This window comes from Tribolium madens, unplaced genomic scaffold, assembly GCF_015345945.1.
Source record: "Tribolium madens isolate multiple individuals breed KSU strain unplaced genomic scaffold, Tmad_KSU_1.1 Scaffold_2;HRSCAF=44;Tcas5.2_LGX, whole genome shotgun sequence".
Lineage (NCBI taxonomy): Eukaryota > Metazoa > Arthropoda > Insecta > Coleoptera > Tenebrionidae > Tribolium > Tribolium madens.
The window spans coordinates 5564174-5576374 of NW_025400995.1; the positions used below are offsets into that span (position 1 = coordinate 5564174).

Genomic DNA, 12201 nt, shown 5'->3' on the forward strand with positions numbered 1-12201 from the left:
CTTCTAATAGAAAAAGTAAAGGTAAAGGTGAAAAAAAAATCCCAGTCACAGTCGGCTTGGTTTATGTTTGTTATGTTGGCTACATTTAAACTTGACATTTCTCAATGTGTGTCACAATCGTATAATTTTTCTAGATATCAAAGGTGAATGGGGTCACTTTAAATGATTATCGCTCGAGTATCAATTACTATAGGGACTTTCTTTAATTTCAGACATTCGTTGTAGAAAATGCCTTCGGTTGCTGTGCCAAAAATATCTCGAGAAGATGCCCCAATTGGCATCAACGCTATTCTATTGGGCCCCCCAGGTTCGGGTAAAGGAACTCAAGTAAGTATTATGTACACGTTTAAAAATGGAAAATTAAAAGAAAATTCTCAGGCCCCCAAACTGAAAGAAAAGTATTGTGTGTGTCACCTTTCAACTGGAGACATGCTACGCGCTGAAATCCAATCTGGCTCAGTTCTAGGAGCCAAACTGAAAAAAGTCATGGACGAAGGAAAACTCGTAAGCGACGATCTTGTTGTTAACATGATTGATAGCAACCTTGACAAACCTGAATGCAAAAACGGATTTTTGTTGGATGGATTTCCTAGAACCGTCGTGCAGGCTGAGAAGGTAAGTCCTTACAATTTTATTCTGTTTAATCGAACATTGCAATGTGTAGCTTGATGATTTATTGGAGAAAAGGGACACAAGTCTAGACGCTGTGATAGAATTTGGTATAGATGACAGTTTACTGGTGCGCCGTATTACTGGTAGATTAATCCATCCAAAAAGTGGCCGTTCATATCACGAGGAATTTCATCCCCCTAAAAAACCCATGACCGACGACGTTACTGGTGAGCCCCTTGTGAGACGCTCTGATGACACTGCAGAAGCTTTGAAAAAGCGTCTTCAAGCGTATCATACACAAACCAGGCCTCTTGTCGATTATTACCAAATTCGGGGAATCCACCACCGTATTGATGCTTCTAAAGCTGCGTCCGAGGTATTCAGTAAAATCGACAGCATTTTTATGAGGGCACGCAAGTCGAGAATCGGGTTGTAATTTTTTCCCCATTTTATTCTATTTAATGCATTTATTAGTCACATTTATCATGAATAATATTAATTTTGCGGGGACTTTATGTTGTTATTAGTAGAACTTTTGAAAAATTATACAGATTGTTACTCTAATAAATGTTTTTATTTTTGTCATATTAAGAGGGATTAAATTAATTGAACGTGTGTTTATATTTTTGAGTTTTATTTATTTGCGTGACAAAGTAAGCAAACATTGTGAAAAGTCATTTGTGATTCAAAAGCTGGGTGATGGCAATGTGAACAAAGCCATGTGTTGCTTAATTCTTCAATTATAGATCTGCCAGAGGCAATACACGTAGGGAAATGGATCTTGCATTTGGGACACCTAGTTCTCCTACAATTTAAACAATCAACTTTTTTCTTAACTGTTAATATTCTATCACTGTACCAATCAGACGTCAAATTTCCACAATTGGAACATTTGAGTTTAATTTGTTTTAAATCTTTCGGTTCATTTTTCATAAATATGTCCCACGCCAATTTTTTGTATTGATTCCTAGCGGTTTCACTAATCTATAGGTGTAAAGGTTAATGTTTACCAGTTTTTTGACACTAAATTAACTTACTTCCGGCAAATTTGTAAGTTTTATAAGTGCTCTGGAACAAATTCCAAACGATCGGTCCAAACAAGCCGTTAACGCCAACAATGAATAAATATCAAGTGCATTTAGATAACTGGTGTAATCTTGAAGTTTGTAGGATGTACATAGGGCATCATGTAGTTTACCACTGTACAGCTGCTCCTGGGCAAGTATGTAATAATGATAAGCCTCTGCACCTTTCCATGCGTTTTCATAAACTGTAGGATCTGAAGCCCATTCAGCTACAAATCATTTATTATTACAAAGACAACAAAAACAAATAAAACGTGCCAGGATTTGGCGTTTTCTTATGCATTTGTAGTAATCTCGCCGCGTAGACGTAATGTTTTTTCACTTTTAGGAGATTTTTATTAAGCTTTTTACTTTCCAAATCTGCTAACTTAAATAAATACTTTAAATTATATTATTTTTTTAAATTAAAATAAAAACCTTATAAGCGTGTTCAGCTGCATGTAAATAAAATTTTGCTTGAATATTTACATCAATTGCGGCAAAAAGTGACCCTTGATCTTCTAAATGTGTGGTGTATTTGACAAAAAGGTCAGAAATTTTAGTCATGTTATATTTTTTCGCCAACTCAATAGCCGTGTTCCATCTGTTGTGTGTAATACATAACTCAATTGCCGTATTTACGTTACCAAACTAAAAAATGGCGTTAGTCTATAAAAATATAGGAAGAAATAATACTTTGCAATACGCTTCCACGGCCTCGGAAATAACAGCATTGGTAGCAAATATGTCTCCAATTTTTTTCAAAAGTGGGTCACCTTCAGGCAAAATTTGTACAAAAGACTCCAGTTTTTTGTAATCTTCTAAGTGGTAATAACATTCGATCATTTCAGCCATATTTCCGGCGAGTTCGTAGTATTCAACTGATGTGATCCTGGATTGTTTTACATAAGTCAGTGCACAATTTTTTGGATACTAACCAATTATTAAAATGTACGAAATATTCAGCCGCGGAGTTGTACGCAGTTTTGAGTAAATAATCAGGTGCTGACGTTCCGTTTTTCAGAATTTGTATCACTCTGAACCAATCGCCTAAAGTTTGCCGTAGGTTGAGAACCAAATCACTAGAAAAATTCCCTGTTTATGAAATCAAAATGTCTTAACAAAAAACCTTCTATCGGCTTCCATGTAGACTTTTTCGGCTTCATCGAAATTTTTAAAGTAGGTCGCAATGCGGGCTTTTCTTATCGCATTGGAATTAATATCTTTTAATTTCTTTACAAATAAAACTCTGGCGTAATCCCGCGATCGAACAAAAGCCGATTCAGCCATTGACAAATTCATTTCCCGCAAAGCTCCTTCAGCCAACAAACGCCATAGTCTTGGGTGTGGATTTTCTTCTATAAAAAGTGAAGCTTCGTTAATACCGACTTTTTCAAGTAGTTGTCTTGTATCTCTCAAACTTTTCACTTCCAACTTGATCAAATGATCTTTACTGTTTGGTCGTTCGGGAGACTCCATAATTTCGTCAAGGAGTACCGCCTGGATTTCTAATTCCTGCAACAACGGTATAATATAATCATATTTGTGAAAACCGCTCAGTTACATTGAAACTGCAAATATAGCCAGAGCAAGAAACCGGTTCCTCGGGATAAATCCCCTTAAATATATACATCCTTGTTTTTTCCATAATTGAAAGTAGTTGGGGGTTGTCTGAGGCCCAACACATCGCCCAGACGTCTTTACGCTCTAGTTTGTTATCGGTGGTAGTAGAAGGCCGTCCAATAGCATCAGAAGTATCAAGAACAGTCATCACTCCGGCTACGTCAATTACAGACAAACGCCTAAAAATTAAGAAAAAATCCTAATTGTAACTACATTTATAAAACTCACGTTGAGTTACAATTAATTGCGATTTTGTGAGGCCGCGATGATATTTTATATTTATTGGTAAGTACAACGTGAGGTAAAGCATAGTATTGTAATAATCCAGACTCGCGTCCAATTATTAAACATTTATCAGTGCAGGAGATACAACAAGCCGGATCGGAACTATTGTGTGTGCTTACAACAATTTTATCTAAACTGTCTAATTCTTGGATAACTTCAACGGCCCCTGTTGGATTATCATCGACATGAAACATTCTACATTTGTTTCTAGCCCCTATAAAAATATCATTAAGAAAAATTCTTCAGTGCGTTGTTGCAGACCTGTAACTACTGATGATGATTTTGGAGTTTTGTATTGCCAAATGATGAAGTTATTTTTGGACGTTGCAATGACATGTGTCGAGTTCATTGTCACGGCGATTGGTTCAATGTCGATATATTTACCTACAGTTGATAAACAATTAACTAAGATACACTAATCGAAAATAATTAATACCGTCAACTGCGGTTCCTAACGTATTACATAATATTAAACCATACTGTCCTGGAGATTCATCAAGTTCAGATCTAGTGACTAAAACACAGTGATCTCCATATCCTGACAAAGCTATAAGTATTGGGACATAAACAGTGTGACACTATAATGGAAATAATTAATAAATCGTTGATATTTTTTCGGCGATTTTCACTTGATTATTACTAATGTCCCAAAAAGAGACGCAAATCCCCGGTTTTTGCGGCCTGCAGCAAGTAAAAACGACAGTTTTCTTGAAGTAGCACCATTTGTAATCTGGTCGTATGTTTGCAAAATAAACAAAGGAATCGACTGCTAACGCCACCCTCAATGATCCTCCTTCCCATACGCAACAAGAGATTGACGTTCCTGGGACTTTCAAGGTTCGCAAATGCTGGAAAAACACCCTTAATTCGCGCCCTCTACTTAAACCCAAATACCTCGCCAAAAGGATTATAAAACTGAACTAGATTCATTTCTTTATCGTCGCTATATTGTCGCCCAGCTATAGCAAGTAGTGATCCATTGTGATTCCAACTGCAGTGAACTGCGATCATCTTAGTGTCCAAAATGACAGGATCTAAATTAAAAAAGTGACGAAAAGTTTCGTTAAAAATATGGATTGTGGACTAGTACTTGTATCGCTCTCATTGCGCATAATTTGAGTTCGTCCATTTTCATAACAAATCGCCAGATTTGGGCAAAGTGCGTGCATGTATCCATTTTGGCCGTTGTACCAGTCGAGTCCGACCACCGGTATTAATTCTAGGGTTACTTCATTACAAAAAATCTCAATTTGCATCTGAAAAGTTTCAATCATGATATATGTTCGGGATGTTCCAGAAATTATTTAGCACTTGCGCTAAATAATTCTGAAACATCTAATTAATGTTTGTCAAAATTATTACAATAAAATTTCCTTGGTTGTCGTACAGATGGACCTGACCGTTTTTAAGACTGAACAAAAGTAATTTGCCATCAGGGGACCACTGTACCCCTGACAAATGAATGTTTTTTAATTCTTTTCCCCAAATTCTATTGCCATCAACAGAGCCAACGATAACCGCACCATCTTCATAAATTATACAAATTTTTAAACCATCTGCACTCCACGCCATTCCAACAACCGTTGATTTTTTTCGGTTATTTATCATTTCTTCATACCAGGCACCCTAAATTTTGTGAATGAAAAAAAAAACAATATTGAAACAATCAGATCTTACTTTGTACAACATCCATACTATAATAACACCATTTTGATCACTTGTGGTCAATTTTTTATGCGTTTCGTTCCATACTAGTACTTGGATACTTTCAGTATGCCCTTCCAACGTTTGGTTCATTGATAAATTGCTAGATGCAACTAACCCTCTAGACTTAATCCCTCCCTCAGTTTCACCACCTGTAAGAAACTTTAGAAGACGGTTCTTTGCCAATAACCCAGCACCTGCATCCAGTTTCAAGACTTTGAGTAGTCCATCATCACCACCAACTGCAATGTAACCATCTTCTTTATTCCAAGCAATTGCATTGATTCTTGTATTGTTGGGGATAGCAATCTAATGAACATTATTAAAAACAAAAATTTGTAATGTGGGTAATCAAAACTTACCTTTTTGCTGAGATATATAAACATTTTAGCAAATTTCTTGCTTTCTGGTTCTGTGTTGTTGATGTGTTTCTATAGTAACGCGTGCGATAGATCATTAACCTTGGCAGGACTTTTGAAATATGGGTTGCCTACTTTTCAAGTCACGTGTGTTTCATGTGTTTGTGTGGGCATGCGCATGTGTGTTAGAGTGATTTTAGCCAATAGCAGCGCTTAGATGATTGTTAAAAATAAAAAAAAGTCAATCGTAAATTCGTAATGTTATTATGCAAGCTTATTAACTCTTATCCAAGTTTGCGCTTAACAGGCCATTATTTAACGCAGCAAAAATGGGTCGTTTCAAAAAAAAATTCAAGATTTCATTCAACTCAACATCTAGAAGACGCATATAAGAAAATGAAGGCAAAATGTCAATGTAATAACCTCGGACTTGAAACGTAACACCTGAGACTTAACTTTTTTTTAGCAAAAAAGTTGCCGAAAGACGTCAACCCCAAAGCCGTTTTTGCGTGTAATGAGCTAGATTTAAAGGAAGTTAACGTTTATGGGTTTGATTATGATTATACACTTGCTTGTTACAAGCCTTCAATGGACTATGTTTTATATAATTTAGGTAGACAGACGCTTATAGAACAGTACAAAGTAAGTTTTTCGATTTTAAGTTAAGTATATGGAATTAAAAAAAAAGTTTTAGTATCCAGAAGAAATAGCACAGTTGGAATATAAACCAGGTTTTGCTGTTAGAGGACTACATTATGACATAGAAAAAGGAATTTTACTTAAATTGGATTCTTTTTTACAAATACAATTCGGTTCTGTTTATAAAGGATTAACGCCATTATCTGTCGAAGAGGTTTTGAAAATTTACAAAAACAGGATTATCCCCATAGCTTATGTTGAAGGGAATACAAAAAATTCTTCGGTACTTATAATCCCATCATTGGCAACAATAATGTCATGACACTTATGGCATTAATTTTGCCACTGAGTTTTGTATTTAGCTATGCTTCAGTAAACTATATGTATTTGCTATCTATTTTTATAGTTGGTATTACAGGACAGTCACTCTAAGATGGTACAATTAGCTGACTTATTTTCTGTACCAGAAATGGGTTTGATCTGCAATGTGGCAGACTATTTTGAGCGAAATCACATTGATTACCACCCAGAAATTTTATTTAGGGACGTTAAAGTAAGTTACGTAACTTGTGGAAACCATAAATTACATTGTATGTTTTTAGAGTTCCGTAAAAAGCTCTCATCCTGTTATGCACAAAATAGTCTCTGAAAACGTATCTGAATATATAGAATCAAATGAAAAACTTAGGCCATTTTTTGATCGTTTAAAAAGCGCAAATAAGAATTTATTTCTAGTCACTAATAGTCCTTATAATTTCGTGTAAGCTGTAGTTTGTAAGAAAGACAATTTGCTATAATTTATTTTATAGAAACAAAGGTATGGAAATGTTAGTTGGACGTGACTGGAAAGACTACTTTGATGTTCTTATCGTTCAAGCAAGAAAACCACGGTTTTTCACCGATATTTCACGACCGATTCGAGTATTTGATGAACAAAGCGGCAGTCACATTTGGGATCGTGTGACTAAATTGGAAAAAGGAGTTATTTATTATGAAGTAATCATTCATTTCTATTAATTTAAGGCACCATGTCTCTGGCTGTTGGTTCCATGATGGTATGAAATGTTTGTCTGTTTCAGGTTTTATTCATTTAAGAGCTGGAAATCATGGAATCAACATGCATTTAATGGAGATAATCTGAAATCACTTAACGAATAATTTGCAGGGAACTGTAAAACAGTTACAAGACTTAACTGGCTGGCGTGGTCATCAAGTCTTGTATTTTGGGGATCACCCATACAGTGACCTCGCTGATGTAACGTTAGAGCATGGGTGGAGGACTGGAGCCATAATCAATGAGTTAACAGTATTAAATTATTTTTATCTGAGACACTATTTATAATAAAAAATTTTAGCATGAAATTGCCACGTTAAATAACGTGGAGTTTAAAAAAAATGCCAACTGGTTACAAATGTTGACTCAACTAATTGAAGACCATCAAGATTGTGAAGATCCAGAAGAACAAAAAATTCTACAAAAATGGATGGCCGAACGTGATAAATTAAGAAATGATATTAAGTATGTGTTCAATCCCCAGTTTGGAAGCGTCTTCCGAACATATCACAATCCTACGTATTTTTCTAGACGATTATTTAGATTTGCCGATATATACACCTCAAATATAACTAATTTATTGAATTATTCAGTTAAGCACACTTTTTACCCAAGACGAGGTGTCATGCCTCATGAGTACATATCTTACTTTGTATAGATGAAAACAAAAACTATGGTGTCATATTAATTTTATAGGAAATGTATACATAATATTGTGTCTGCTGCAAGTATAAAATATTTTTTTGGAACGAAGTTTTAATTGAAAAACCTTTACAATTTCTATGGTGAAATAGTAGGTAGGTCTGGTATAGCTGGTTGTCTAGTTTAGGGTTTCCACACCCTACAGGGTCAACTTATAGCTCTAGTGCTCATGCCCCTATCGTCTATCCTTCATCTTCGATTTTTTCTCCGTTCGATTCACACGAGCAAGCACAAGGCATACATTTTACAATATACAAACAATAATGGCGTCCGCAATTTATAATACTGACAGTGGCCTTTTTTCTTTCTGGTTCTGGTACTGGCACACTTACAAGCCGTGAATTTCTATGCTTGTCATCATTGTATCAGTTTTTTGAAAAATAAACGCGTATAAGACCTACCAGTCTACTTCGTGGGATTGTTAACCTATAAGAAAATGACGTTTGACATATCATAATAGTAGTAGTGTTTTGTTAGAAAATGGCTTCTAATACTTATAGGTATTTATTAGAAAGTGTACTAATTATTGTTTGAAATGTCAGTGCTTTTAATTTTAGGGTAGAATGGGTAGAAATAATAGAACCAAAAACTGGCGAGCATATGTATGCAAATTTAGCAACAGGGGAATGTGTATGGGACCCTCCTGAAGGTGTTCCCGTTAAAAGGACCGATTCGAACCAGTGGTGGGAATTATTCGATCAAAACACGGCTCGGTTTTACTACTATAATGCCACTTCACAGCGGACGGTTTGGCACAAACCTACAAATTGTGACATAATACCCCTAGCAAAATTACAAACTTTAAAACACAATACCGACTGTAGTCCTGGGGGTGCTCACGCAGCCACCACTAATCAAGCCACTCAAACCGGGGAGTCCACAGGTCGTGGTCAAGTGCTAAGTTTATCAGCGAGTACACCACAATTGCGGCGGAAATCAAGTGATTTGTGTAGAAGTAGCAGTTTTAGTCAGAGAGGTGCAGAAGCGCCTCTATACTCCAACTGGCATGATTCGCATTTATTGCCTTTGGAACACTTTCTTTTAAATAACAGTCGCGATTCAGATAGTGATCACTCTGATAGCGGAAGTGAATCTTTAACTGGTCATGAGCCTGATAATGAGGATTCGGATCAGTCAGAAGGTAGCTATTTACCTCACCGTTTCCCCCTTAGACCTGTTGAGTACCTAAATTTACCAACCGCCGTTACTGAAACGCGGGAACAGAAGGATCATCCACCAGCCCCCATCATGCTTAAACCCCTCGCTGAACCTCCTTTTCAACCCGAACGTGAAGCAGATATGGAGAAGTTTGCAGCTGATAATTTGAATCTAGGAGGCAGGGGGTTATTTAGGAGGAAAGCAAGTGTTCGTGATTTGTTAAGTTGGTCAGCTAGGAGTTTGCAGAGGCCTTTGTTAGCCTCAAGTAAACCAGTTGCAAGGCAAGCTTTAGATATGTTTAGGCAAGTACAAATGTATATGGGCGACCGCAAAGCTAGACCTGGAGTTTCTATGAATTCATTACTTATGGATATCCTGGGGACAGCACATACGCAATCCCTTTTAAGAGATGAACTATTCGTTCAGTTATGTCGGCAGACAACTGAGAACCCAAGGCGAGACTCTCTTCTGCGTGGATGGGAATTACTCACCATTGCATTAGCTTTTGTTCCTCCCAGTCCCTTATTCCAACCAGCTCTCTTAGGGTACCTCAATCGACATAGAGATCCGGGGTTTTCAAGAGTTTTTCCCGACGTTAGTAGATGGCCAATACACGTTCAGGTATATTTTGTTACTTGCAGTTAATTTTGTATTAAATAATTTTGTATTTTTATAGGTGAATCATTACGCAACTGTGGCTTGCCAGCGGTTGGAGCGAATTGGCGCTGGTGGAAAAAGGTCTGCCCGTAGGCCCCAAATGGATGATATAGATTCTGCCCGCAAACAAATTTTTCAAGCTAGTCTTTTTGGTAATACTTTACGCGAAGTGATGCAGCTTCAGGCCAGTCGATGGCCCACTCGCCGCCTTCCTTGGCCTCAAGTAGAACTATCTCAGCAAGTCTTACGATTACAAGGGTTAAGTACGGAAGGCATATTCCGAGTATCTGCAGATGTCGATGAAGTAAATAGATTAAAAGCCCAAATGGACAAATGGGAACTTAGCGAACCAAGTGATGCTCATGTCCCTGCCAATTTGCTAAAATTGTGGTTACGCGAATTGTATGAACCTTTAATACCCGACTCTCTTTATCCTGAATGTGTTGCTGAACCCATGACCTCACGACGTGCATGTGATTTAGTTCTTCGTTTACCAACTTTGCACAGACTTGTTTTATGCTATTTGATTCGATTTTTGCAAATTTTTAATAAACCTGATGTTATCCAGCATACTAAAATGGATGCTTCCAATTTGGCTATGGTCTTTGCGCCCAACTGCTTACGTTGTATGGCGAGTGATCCGCGTACTATGTTTGATAATGCTCGCAAAGAAATGGCCTTTATGCGGTGTCTCATTCAAGATCTTGACACTGAATGTGTTCGCGATATGATCTGACCTCAGTTTATACATTTTTACAAATATACTTCTTAATGCATCATTTTTGTATTATAACCATAGATATTTACTATGATCTTATTTCTATTATTGTCCCTGTATTGAAATTTCATTGTGATTTAAATTATATTATTAAAATAAAATTGTTTTTTTTAAGTAACTATGCGTATTTATTATTTCTCGTTTCTTAGGTTAAGGTAATTCAAAGTTGAAACTCGAAATGAACTTGTATTATTTTATTTTACCAACACAAAGTGTAAGTAATTTAAGCATTTCATTATTTGCAGAAACTTATGAAAAGAGATTCCTGTCATTTTCCCTTCCTAATCGTGGGGAAAATGGTGATGAGTGTCTTCCCAACCTGGGCGCGAACGGAGGTGATCTTTGATATAACATTTCTCCCGATGTTTCGTGATTTTGCAGCCATCGATCCTCAGGAGCATTGTTAACAAATTCTTCACCAGATTCTCTACCTAACCGTGGAGTGAAATTCACTACATGTCGTTTTCCTTCTAAAAGATCTTATTTCAAATCATGGTTTATTTCATTTTCATTTTATTTTTCGATTATTTACCATTTACAGCAATTATAGCCCATGGTACATCCTGTAAAGCATCTGTAAGGGAAACTATTTCGTCCTTCTGTGTGTCTTGGTACAAATTATCATTACTTGAATTCCTTTTCTTTCTTCCAAGCCTGGGTCCAAACCAGAAGTATGTATCCTTATTATCATCGTTTCTTTCATTTGGAACGCTTGTTTCCTACGAATCATTGCTGTCTTAAAGTTTGTTACAATTTTATACATTATATATGTTATAAGATAACTCAAAGTGAAATGTTGTGTTAGTCAGAAATTTTTTCAACTTAATAAAAACGAAAATTAATACGTAAATACTACATTCGATTTTCTTTGATTGCGAAATGGACAGAGCTAGTCAAAAGTACGAAAAAATTTTTATAGTTCTTAAGCCGGTCATTATAAAAAAAATCTTGGACAGAAAGATTGTGTTTTTTAAGTATTAATTGTTAAATACAACATATTGTCTCATATTTTTTTAAATAAGACATGCCCCTTTTGTTCTATGAGACCCCACTTATGGGTACTAGTAAACACAGAAAAACGCAAACTTTTTATTTATGACAACAAAAGGGGCATGCCCCTATTAAAAAATGATCACATCTGCGCCGGTAGTATGTGAAAATAAAAATATACTTATATAGAAAACAAAGATAAAAACTAAATCGACTTGTTTAAGGAAATTTTTTTTATAAATGTCTCGTCAAAAATGAATTTTATTCCGTATTTTTCAGACCATGTATAACAAATTATAATAAATAATATTTAACCTTAACATTGACTTTTTTGAGATCTTGTGTTTTTACTTCAAACGGCCAAACTATTCTAACGTAGGTACAAATGTGTCCATTTTCGATGACTTTGGAAGGTTTTTGACCATAACCATAGATAGTTTAATGATGTACTGTAATACAGTGAATGATTTTGCCTTTTGTTTTTAAATACTACGCTATTTTGATTGTTTGATAACATTTAAGGCACCGCACTTTTTAAATAATTTTAAAACATTATTAATTTTAATAATTTAAAAA

The 12201-nt window shown here is 35.9% G+C and overlaps 5 protein-coding genes across 9 annotated transcripts in view; 3 read left to right on the forward strand and 2 right to left on the reverse strand.

Annotated features, from left to right (window-relative positions):
• The first annotated feature begins 55 nt into the window (after positions 1-55).
• Positions 56-1235, forward strand: LOC123006479 (adenylate kinase). Of its 2 annotated transcripts, XM_044400998.1 has the most exons (4): positions 56-143; positions 213-327; positions 379-615; positions 665-1235. In XM_044400998.1, the coding sequence occupies exons 2-4, from the start codon at positions 229-231 to the stop codon at positions 1046-1048; spliced, it is 720 nt and encodes a 239-aa protein (XP_044256933.1). In that variant the 5' UTR covers positions 56-143; positions 213-228; the 3' UTR covers positions 1049-1235. The 2 variants fall into 2 exon arrangements, with proteins under 2 accessions (XP_044256933.1, XP_044256934.1); XM_044400999.1 differs by lacking the exon at positions 56-143 and having other exon boundaries at positions 150-327.
• LOC123006477 (WD repeat-containing protein 35) lies at positions 1230-5755 on the reverse strand. 2 transcript variants are annotated; one of them, XM_044400995.1, is made up of 19 exons: positions 5651-5755; positions 5486-5597; positions 5262-5440; positions 4947-5210; positions 4675-4840; positions 4479-4618; positions 4214-4432; positions 4021-4162; positions 3846-3968; positions 3528-3798; positions 3241-3478; positions 2806-3191; positions 2615-2758; positions 2373-2568; positions 2115-2327; positions 1956-2064; positions 1650-1906; positions 1472-1596; positions 1230-1417 (listed from the first exon to the last, which is right to left on the reverse strand). In XM_044400995.1, exons 1-19 carry the CDS (start codon positions 5672-5674, stop codon positions 1246-1248), a joined length of 3480 nt encoding a protein of 1159 aa, XP_044256930.1. In that variant the 5' UTR covers positions 5675-5755; the 3' UTR covers positions 1230-1245. The 2 variants fall into 2 exon arrangements, with proteins under 2 accessions (XP_044256930.1, XP_044256928.1); XM_044400993.1 differs by having other exon boundaries at positions 5262-5597.
• Positions 5756-5880: 125 nt separating this feature from the next.
• LOC123006063 (5'-nucleotidase domain-containing protein 3) lies at positions 5881-8089 on the forward strand. Of its 2 annotated transcripts, none has more exons than XM_044400217.1 (8): positions 5881-6062; positions 6114-6289; positions 6342-6569; positions 6693-6839; positions 6889-7046; positions 7096-7282; positions 7452-7592; positions 7642-8089. In XM_044400217.1, exons 1-8 carry the CDS (start codon positions 5906-5908, stop codon positions 7996-7998), a joined length of 1551 nt encoding a protein of 516 aa, XP_044256152.1. In that variant the 5' UTR covers positions 5881-5905; the 3' UTR covers positions 7999-8089. The 2 variants fall into 2 exon arrangements, with proteins under 2 accessions (XP_044256152.1, XP_044256153.1); XM_044400218.1 differs by having other exon boundaries at positions 6705-6839.
• Positions 8090-8218: 129 nt separating this feature from the next.
• LOC123006062 (rho GTPase-activating protein 39) lies at positions 8219-10754 on the forward strand. Its single transcript, XM_044400216.1, has 3 exons — positions 8219-8542; positions 8600-9821; positions 9877-10754. The coding sequence occupies exons 1-3, from the start codon at positions 8523-8525 to the stop codon at positions 10591-10593; spliced, it is 1959 nt and encodes a 652-aa protein (XP_044256151.1). The 5' UTR covers positions 8219-8522; the 3' UTR covers positions 10594-10754.
• A 107-nt stretch (positions 10755-10861) lies between these two features.
• The window catches only part of LOC123006581 (PBAN-type neuropeptides-like), a 1919-nt gene continuing 579 nt past the window's right edge, over positions 10862-12201 (reverse strand). Inside the window, exons 2-3 of one of the 2 annotated variants that reach the window (XM_044401167.1) lie at positions 11168-11354; positions 10862-11105 (exon numbers count right to left, since the gene is read on the reverse strand). In XM_044401167.1, the coding sequence (XP_044257102.1) occupies positions 10885-11105; positions 11168-11354 (408 nt within the window). In that variant the 3' untranslated portion in view covers positions 10862-10884. Of the gene's footprint in view, positions 11115-11167; positions 11355-12201 lie in introns of both variants that reach the window. The other variant, XM_044401166.1, reaches the window with a different exon arrangement.

What these genes read in the sequence shown, in the direction of transcription:
- LOC123006479 (XM_044400998.1), top strand. Translation starts at nt 229, where the DNA reads ATGCCTTCGGTTGCTGTGCCAAAAATATCTCGAGAAGATGCCCCAATT. An exon ending in GTTCGGGTAAAGGAACTCAA is followed by an intron (nt 328 to 378) that starts GTAAGTATTATG and finishes GAAAATTCTCAG; the next exon opens with GCCCCCAAACTGAAAGAAAA. An exon ending in CCGTCGTGCAGGCTGAGAAG is followed by an intron (nt 616 to 664) that starts GTAAGTCCTTAC and finishes TGCAATGTGTAG; the next exon opens with CTTGATGATTTATTGGAGAA.
- LOC123006477 (XM_044400993.1), bottom strand. Translation starts at nt 5,674, where the DNA reads ATGTTTATATATCTCAGCAAAAAG. An exon ending in ACAACCAAGGAAATTTTATT is followed by an intron (nt 4,841 to 4,946) that starts GTAATAATTTTG and finishes GAAACTTTTCAG; the next exon opens with ATGCAAATTGAGATTTTTTG. An exon ending in GCAATTAATTGTAACTCAAC is followed by an intron (nt 3,479 to 3,527) that starts GTGAGTTTTATA and finishes CTTAATTTTTAG; the next exon opens with GCGTTTGTCTGTAATTGACG.
- LOC123006063 (XM_044400217.1), top strand. Translation starts at nt 5,906, where the DNA reads ATGTTATTATGCAAGCTTATTAACTCTTATCCAAGTTTGCGCTTAACA. An exon ending in AATGAAGGCAAAATGTCAAT is followed by an intron (nt 6,063 to 6,113) that starts GTAATAACCTCG and finishes ACTTTTTTTTAG; the next exon opens with CAAAAAAGTTGCCGAAAGAC. An exon ending in TTTTATTTAGGGACGTTAAA is followed by an intron (nt 6,840 to 6,888) that starts GTAAGTTACGTA and finishes GTATGTTTTTAG; the next exon opens with AGTTCCGTAAAAAGCTCTCA.
- LOC123006062 (XM_044400216.1), top strand. Translation starts at nt 8,523, where the DNA reads ATGGCTTCTAATACTTATAG. An exon ending in ATGGCTTCTAATACTTATAG is followed by an intron (nt 8,543 to 8,599) that starts GTATTTATTAGA and finishes TTTTAATTTTAG; the next exon opens with GGTAGAATGGGTAGAAATAA. An exon ending in GATGGCCAATACACGTTCAG is followed by an intron (nt 9,822 to 9,876) that starts GTATATTTTGTT and finishes GTATTTTTATAG; the next exon opens with GTGAATCATTACGCAACTGT.